The 7,834-nt window shown below is 66.4% G+C and overlaps 2 protein-coding genes across 3 annotated transcripts in view; one reads left to right on the top strand and one right to left on the bottom strand.

Moving 5' to 3' along the window:
- Nucleotides 1-2,801: 2,801 nt before the first annotated feature.
- On the bottom strand, nt 2,802-7,664 carry PAFAH2 (platelet activating factor acetylhydrolase 2). Of its 2 annotated transcripts, none has more exons than XM_035345557.1 (11): nt 7,613-7,664; nt 6,365-6,463; nt 6,035-6,185; nt 5,716-5,812; nt 5,563-5,631; nt 5,309-5,423; nt 4,198-4,311; nt 3,970-4,061; nt 3,714-3,884; nt 3,469-3,617; nt 2,802-3,148 (listed from the first exon to the last, which is right to left on the bottom strand). In XM_035345557.1, exons 2-11 carry the CDS (start codon nt 6,452-6,454, stop codon nt 3,054-3,056), a joined length of 1,143 nt encoding a protein of 380 aa, XP_035201448.1. In that variant the 5' UTR covers nt 6,455-6,463; nt 7,613-7,664; the 3' UTR covers nt 2,802-3,053. The 2 variants fall into 2 exon arrangements, with proteins under 2 accessions (XP_035201448.1, XP_035201447.1); XM_035345556.1 differs by having other exon boundaries at nt 7,579-7,638.
- Nucleotides 7,059-7,834, top strand: part of EXTL1 (exostosin like glycosyltransferase 1) — a 3,581-nt gene continuing 2,805 nt past the window's right edge. The window contains exon 1 of the mRNA XM_035345865.1: nt 7,059-7,068. Coding sequence (XP_035201756.1) covers nt 7,059-7,068 — 10 coding nt within the window. The remainder of the gene's footprint in view (nt 7,069-7,834) is intronic.

The following is a 7,834-nucleotide window of genomic DNA, read 5'->3' as shown; positions in this document are numbered from 1 at the left end:
AAGCTATTGGCAATCCAGGCCTTACCATTTCCCTTAAAAACACGGGGAAAAAAAAAAAAAATGAAACGACAACAACAACAAAAAGCTCCAGTAATTGCTATGGTAATTAAAAGGAGGTTTCAACACAAGCCTCAATTTGCATTAATTAAATCAACCGGGGAGGGGAGCTTCGGTGGAGTAAACGAGGTTGTCTAAGGAGCAGCAAACGCTGCGGCAGGCTGGGGCTGGTCGCTGCAAAGTGCTGCACGTCGCTGCACGTCTCTGCACCGTGCTGCACCTCTCTGCACCTCGCTGCACCTCTCTGCACCTTGCTGCATGTCTCTGCACCTCTCTGCACGTCTCTGCACGTCTCTGCACCTCTCTGCACCGTGCTGCACCTCTCTGCACCTCTCTGCATGTCTCTGCACCTCTCTGCATGTCTCTGCACCTCGCTGCCTGCACGCACGGGCTGGGAGGGTCCTGCTGGGGAGGATGGTGGGGAGGCAGGCAGGAGATGTTGGGGGCTGCACGCCCCGGTCTGTGCTGCCGGCTCTCAGCCCCGAGCCCGCGGAGCCGCAGCAGGTCCGCCAGCGGAGGTTGCGCTGCGGCGAGGCGGGGGGAAGAGGAATTTGCCCATTCACAGCCCGGCCACGCTGCGAGCACAGCTGTGAGGGGAATACAAATGGGCAGCTGGTTTTTTTTTTTTTTTTCTCTCGTTTTGTTTTGAATTTATTTATTTTTAAAGCCACCGGTTTGAACAGGAAAGCCGCTCAGATGCACCGAGGCGCTTGGCTGGAGGCGAGCCCTTCCCAACGCAGAGCTCCAGGGCCGGCTGCGCCCCCATAACCAGCACAACCCCACAGCCAGCGGGACCCCGCCGATTAAACCCCAGCTCTGTCACATTCAGCCCTGAATCCCCGCTCTTGTAGGGTCAGGCTGACCTAGAGCTGATAAGGGAGGGTCAACGGGGCAGCCCAAGCTAACCTTGAACTGCTGCCTCCTGCCAAAACCAAAACCAAAACCAAACCAAACCAAACCCTTCTGGGCAGCCCCAGCAAAGGAAAGCAACCGAGCTGGGAAGCAGGGCAGAGGTCTCCATGGCGTGGCAGCGAGCGCCGGGGTTTGTGCTGCTCCTCTTGGGCTAAAGGAGGGTGAACGTGATGGAGCCAGGAGGGAGGCTGCTGGTGGGATGGCTCTGGGCTGGGTTTGGCAGCAGATGCCATGGGGCAGCGAGGTCGGGGAGTGCTGGGAGAGGGGTCCCGCAGCAGCTGAGCACAGGGGAGCGGGGAGGGGGCGATGGAGTGGAGGAGGAAGGGAGCCTGCCCTGCCCCACCGGGGCTCTTCCGAACTCTCCTCATTCCTCTTCTGGGCAAGAAGAGAGTCGGGGACGGGGCCCTGGGCACCGTGGACAAATCCGGAGAGGGGGTGTGGGGCCGGGCAGCCGCTGCTCCCCCTCTCTCCCAGCCCCCTGGGCACAGCGACGGCAAGGAGCAGCTCCTGCTGAGCCCAAGGGTTAACGTGTTCCAGAGCCACCCTCCGACCACAGCCGCTCCCCCCCCGCCTCCCGAAGGCCCTTACGTAAGGCTCCTGCACGATTTATGGCCCTCCTCAGCTGGTGCCACAGCCGGGCTGCTCCGTGCCGTGTCAGAGCCGATGGCGGCAGCGCTGACTCGGGGAGGAAGATGGGACTTGATTTCTGCACCAGTCACTGTCTCTCGCTGTTAGGCAGGATGCAGAAGCACGTCCCCCCCGACAGGCTCTGTCTCCCCCCAGGTCATCGCAGGCATCCACCTTGAGCGTCCCCACCCCACCCTCAGCATCTCAGCAGCACGCTCCCAATGTTATCACGCCCCAGCCCGCTCCCAGCCCCAGAGGCTGTGAAGCAGTTAAAAATATATCTGGAAGCCTCAAAAGCACCGGGGGGTTGCGGTCCTGTCTGTGTCGGTCCTTTGTGCCACGGGAGGAGGACGGGAGACGCGTCCTCTGCTGTCACACCTTTCCCTCACCGCCCCAGAGCATCCTCAGCCCTCGATTAAGAGGACACAGCGAGGAGAGGATGCGGAGGTCGCATCGGAGGAGGGAGGGAAGGATGCTGCTCCTCCGTTCCCCGCTTCCCCCAGGGCCCTGGGGTTTGCTGTCACCGGGCGAGGAACAGCTCAGGGCCCCCCAAAACCCGAGGCACCCGAGGACACCTCGCTGCTGCTGCGGCACCGTGCACATCCCCAGCGGGAGCGGCGGGGGACAAAGGACAGGCAGATGGCGTGCCACCACCCCGCTGGCGGCAGCAGCTGCCGAGGCAGCGCGTCCAGCAGCACCGGCTGCGGCCCCGACCACAGAGCCCATAAAGAAATCTGGGGAGGGTCTGCAGGGCCCTAAACCTGTGGCCACAGCCTCACGGGGCTGCTTCGGGACAGCTGAGGACCGGACCCTCCTTAAAGAGCAGCCCTTGTGCTCACGTCCCCGCTATTCCTGGGGGCTGGGTTGTGGATCCTTACGGGCTGCTTCCATCCTGCTTCCAGCACGTGCTTGTGCCTGCAGCCTGCTCGCGGCGCTGCTCTCAGTGCTGCCAGAGATGCTTCTTTAAGCACTTTCTTCCCCGCTTCCCCTCCCCAAATATTGCACTTGGAGCAAAGCTCAGCTTCCCGGTCAGATTTGCATCCCCTCGGAGCCCTTTCGCTGTGTCTGCTTCTCGTGGCCCCGCTTGGTCCAACCCCAACCCTGCCCCTGCCCACGTGTGCCACCGCCGCAGCGCACCCAGCGAGGACCGGAGCTGCCCCCGCGCCCCACGTGTGCGAGCAGGGTGCCACCCGAGGGAGCCCGAGTCCTCGTCCCCAGGGGTTTTATTCCCTGAGCTCCGCAGCCCTCGCTGCCCCACCGCCGGCAGCCCTGGGGCCGGGAGGGATTTCCTGGCACTCCTGGCGAGCGCCGCAGCCGCGTCCCGCAGGCGCAGTCCCCAGGCCCTGCTCTCCCCAGGGGCCCTCCTGCCCTTCGGGGCTGGCTCCCGAACGTCCCGGTGCTGGCTCCGAGCGGATCATTTCCCGGTACCCGGCTCCCAGCAGCGGCCTCGTGGCGGGTTACAGCTTGGAGAGGCAGGGAGGTGCTTCTGGCACGACCGAGTCGCCGATGCCGTCCAGGAGGTGGTCCCAGCGATGAAAATCCTCCCTCAGGTCTGCGTGGGGCAGAGCCGGGCACGGGGTCACTGCAGCAGTTCCCGGCCTGGCCCCAGGTATAAAAGAGGAGCAGCCACCGGGCGCCTTGCTTTGCGCAGAGAAGCTTTGCCTTAAGGGAAGGGGTGACCCAAACATTTCCCAACCAGTCACCCACAACCGTGTGGGGTGCCAGAGCCTCGGCCACGCGCACCTGCAGGACAGGAGCCACGCCATACGGGATGGGAAGCCCCAGACCAACCCCGGGGAGGCAGCCCCGCAGGCTGGGGGCTCTCGTGCCCTCCCAGACCCCATCCACCGTGCCCCCGTATCCGCACCGTACCGAGATGCCTTTGCAGGAAGGCCAGAGCCGCCCGGCTGATGATGTCCAGGCCCTTGTAGGGGTCGAGGGTGCCCCCCACGTTGAAGATGCGCTTGACGAGCTTCCCGGTGAGGAAGGCGAAGTCGGTTTGGCTGTGGTGCACGGACCCCCTGGGGAAGGGAAGGGAGCGTGGCAGGGGTCCTGCTGCTCCCGGCCGGCTCCTCGCTGCGGGCACCGGCAGGCGCCTGCCCCCAGCCCCGACTCACAGCACGGTTATGATCCTCGTCTGGCTGTTTCTGGAGCTCAGCCTCTTCATTTTGGCGATGCTTTCCGGCGTCTGGAACTTCTCGGCGTTGATGAAGAGCACGGGGCTGGGCACCTCCGGGTACAGCGTGTTCTCCAGGGGGAACATCCAGGCGTCGAGAGCCACCGCGCACCTGCGCGGGACGGACGCACGGTGCTGGCCTCGGGCAGCCCCCGGGGCCCCCCCGGCCCCTCGGCAGCGTCCCCAGAGCCGCTCACCTGAAGCTGGGCTCCTTCACCAAGGCCAGCACGGCGGTCACCCCCCCGAACGAATGGCCCATGACGGCCACTTTGGCCAGATCAACGCCGTCCTGAAAAAAAAAGGGGTGAGCAGGCGTGGCTCTGCATACGTCCCCAGGAAAAGCCTCTCGGAACGTGAGCCGATCCTGCCTGCAGCCCCCCCCCCCCAGCCCGACGAAGCCCCCAGGGTGCTCCCCCACCGGGTACCTTCAGCACGGAGAGGTCGAAGTCCCGGTGCAGGACGCTGGGGACGGGCTGACCGCCGCGGATGGCCTGGAAGAGCCGGAGCGCCCGCACGCACTCGTTCGCTCTCTGATGAACCTGCAGCGAGAGTTGCCCCGGGGCAATTAGCCCCCTGCTAATTACAGGCAGGGTCCTCACGGTGCTGCTTTCCCCAGTTTCCCCCCCAGGCTCTTCCCTCTAAACCCCAGCCAGGCTTTCCCTGAATTACGGCGAGCGCGAGAGGCTGCAGCACAGCGGCTCCCGCAGGGCTGCAGTGAATTCATCGGGGTGGTTTCCTTTTTCCCTGCGATTCACTGATGCCACGGACCGCTGGAAGCCCCCGAAATCCCTCACTGCTGCCCTTGGGCCGAGCCTCCGCCCTCGTCCCAGCACCTCGGGTCCTGGGCTGCGCACCCCGGGAAGCTGCTCCATAGCCTGAGCTCCCGGCAGGCCACCAGCACTGCTGGATTCATCCTTCCTTTTCAACACAAAATTTCAGCGGAAGGACGTGAGCACACGCTGGTGGGGTCATTTTTTCTGGGAAAGCTATTTCCCTTGTCTGTGCCACGCGCCGTGAGACGGAGCGTAGGTAAAACGGGCTGGGAAGCGATTGGGGGCTGCTGAAACACCTCCAGCCGCTCCGCGTCCTGCAGCTCTCCTGCCACAACTCTCAGCTCCCGGGGTAATCCCTGGGAGGGAGCAAGCGGAGCACCCCCAGCACCCCCAGCAGCACCCCCAGCACCACCAGCACCCCCAGCAGCACCAGCAGCAGGGCTGCAGACACGGCCGAGCCCCGCCAGGCTGGGGACAGCCCGGCTCCCCGGTGACATTACGCACGCGGGGACGTGGCCAAACCCAGCCGGGCTCCAGCCGGTGTCAGCCTAAAGCTGGGTAGAGAGACCCCAGGAAACGAAGGCAACCAGGCTGGGTGGATTTTGATCAGCTCGCGAGGAAGAAGCTCGGGCTCAGCCCCAGAACTGGCGCTGTACGGGTTGGGGAAGGGCAGGAGAAGCCCCCAGGGAGTGCAGCTCGGCTTGCCCTGGGGTGGGGATTTGATGCGTCCCGCTTTGCCCACCCGTAGCCCCCCACCCAGTACCTGCATGTTCCGAAAATAAAACTCCTTCTGTCCCTGGGGCACCCGCTGGTGGCGGATCCACTGCTCCTGCCCGCCCTGCGCCGTGCAGAAATACGTCGCGGAGGCAGAGCGGTCCCTGCGGCGGGAGGGCAGGGGGCACGTGGGGGGGGGGCAGCACCCCCTGCCCCATATCCAGACCCCTCTGGAGGCACCAGGGGGATCATTTCCCTCCTGGGACCAGCTGACCCGCGAGGCAGCGGGGTCTGGGTGCCAACCTGTGCTCCAGCGCCGCCACCACGAAGCCCCGGGACGCCAGCTCCGTGCAGACGGACGAGTACAGGGTGCTGCGAAGGGCCCCGACGGGGTCAGGGCTCCCACCCGGGTCCCCGTCCCGGCTCCAGCCCCGAGCCCCCAGCCCATCCTCCTACCGAAAAGCCCCCAGGCCGTGGGAGAAGATGACCAGCGGGTAGCCGCCGCTGCGGGGTTTGAAGGGAGCCTTCCAGCTCACTGGCACTGTGCAGGAGCCTGCGGGGAGGAGAAGGGACCCCAGAAAAAACGGGGAGACGGCCACCGGGGTGCTGCTGCCGCAGCGGGTCCCCGCTTGGCTCCGTCACCACCCACAGCACCCTCCCCGCATCCTCCACGCACCGGGGATGGGGTTCGTGGCCTCAAACCCCATTAAGGCAGCGGGGTCCCAGGGCAGGGGAGGCACCAGGGACGGGGTCGGGGTGCCGGCTGCCCCCTTACCGAGGGCGAGGTGGAGCAGGGGCGCGCCCCAGCGCCGGCTGTGGCCGGCGAGGTCGGCCAGCCCGCGGCTGTACTCGTAGCGTGGGATCCAGCGCGGCCGCTCGGCCCCTTCCCGGGGCTCGCAGGGGTAGAAGAGGCGGAGGAAGAGCCCCTGGAGGAGAGAGGGGGCATGGGGGGAGGACGCCGAGGGCTGTGCCCCGCACCCCTCGCAGCCGTGCCCACCGCGGGACGTCCTCGGCGAGCTCAGGCCGTGCCAAACCCGGCCGGCTGCGGCCACCCCGACTGTCCCCGTCCCTGTCCCCATCCCTGGAACCCGTCCCCGTCCCGTACCTGCGGCGTGCGGCCCACCATGACGTCCACGCAGCCCACGCAGTGGGGTCCCTTCCCCGGGGGCAGCGCCAGCGACTGCTCCCCCCCCATGGCACCTGGCTGGAGGCAGGGGGTCAGCGTCCGTGCCCCGAACCGGGGTCAGCCTCCTCCTTCCCCCATCGCCTCCCCGTCACCGGGACCCCACGCGGAGGCCACCGAGGTGCTGATGGGGGGGGGGGGAAGAAACGGGGGTCCCGGCTCCCACCGCCCCCCACGAACAGCCACGGGCACCTGGGGGTGGCACCGAGGGGTGACGCCGAGGGGTGACAGCAGGACCTGGGGTCCTGGGCGCTGTCCCCAGCCCCGCCGCCGCACCGTGCCCGGCCACGTGCTGCCCCGGCTGGGGCAAAGTCCCTGGGGCCGACCCGAGGCCGTGGTTCCTCGCCCCGTGCCCGATGGGGCTGGGGGTTTTTAATCCCCCCCGTGCCCAACTCGCCCCTCGCTGTGCCCGGGGCCCCGTCCCCGTCCCCCCCTTGTCCCCGGGGACACATTGGACGGGGCCCCGCAGCGTGGCCGGGCCCTGCGGAGCACGGAGCGCGCGAGCAAGGGGTCAGCGCGGGGCTGCGGTGACCCCGGGAGCCCCCTGGGGACACCGCTGGGGACATGGGGGGGGCAGAGTGCTGCCCCCACCCCCCGCGGAACTACAACTCCCGGCATGCCCCTGGGTGGGGACTACAGCTCCCAGAATGCCTCTCACCCCCCCTCCCCCCCCGGACTACAGCTCCCAGCGCCCCCCTCCCAGAGCCCTGCCCGCAGCCCCCGGGGTCCCCCCAGTGCTCCCAGTTACCAGTGCAAATCCCAGTGTCTCCCAGAGCTCCCAGTGCCCCCCATAACTCCCAGTAACCCCCCCATAACTCCCAGTGTCCCCCATAACTCCCAGTAACCCCCCATAACTCCCAGTACCCCCCATAACTCCCAGTACCCCCCCCAACTTTGTGTCCCCCTACAGCTCCCAGTACCCCAATAGCTCCCAGTGCCCCCCCATAGCTCGCAGTGCCCCCCCAGACCTCCCAGTGCTCCCCATAGCTCCCAGTGCCCCCTGTCCCAGTTCCCCCCCAGCTCCCAGTGCCCCTCCCACAGCCCCCCGAACTCCCAGTTACCCTCTGTGCCCCCCAGCTCCAGCACCCCCCTGCCCCAGTATCCCCCAGTACCCCCCCAGCGCTCCCCGCTGTCACCAGTGCGGGGGGGGACACAGCTCCCAGCACGCACCAGTGCTCCCAGTACTACAGCTCCCAGTGCCACGCGTGGGCGGGGACTACAGCTCCCAGTAGCCACCAGCGCGGGACACAAATCCCAGTGGCACCAGTGCAAAACCAGAAATCCCAGTGCAAAACCAGAGCTCCCGGTATAAAACCAGTGCAAAACCGGAGGTCCCAGTGCAAAACCAGTGCAAAACCAGAGCTCCCAGTGCAAAACCAGTACAAAAATGGA

The sequence above is a fragment of the Oxyura jamaicensis genome, chromosome 23 (assembly GCF_011077185.1).
Source record: "Oxyura jamaicensis isolate SHBP4307 breed ruddy duck chromosome 23, BPBGC_Ojam_1.0, whole genome shotgun sequence".
Classification (NCBI taxonomy): Eukaryota; Metazoa; Chordata; class Aves; order Anseriformes; family Anatidae; genus Oxyura; species Oxyura jamaicensis.
This window is presented reverse-complemented; position numbering and strand designations above follow the sequence as displayed.

Excerpts from the sequence above, each read along its gene's own strand:
- PAFAH2 (XM_035345557.1), bottom strand. The coding sequence starts at position 6,454 with ATGGGGGGGGAGCAGTCGCTGGCGCTGCCCCCGGGGAAGGGACCCCAC. Across the intron at positions 6,186-6,364 it reads TGGTGGGCCGCACGCCGCAG|GGGCTCTTCCTCCGCCTCTT; the intron begins GTACGGGACGGG and ends TCTCTCCTCCAG. Across the intron at positions 3,618-3,713 it reads ACGAGGATCATAACCGTGCT|GGGGTCCGTGCACCACAGCC; the intron begins GTGAGTCGGGGC and ends TCCCTTCCCCAG.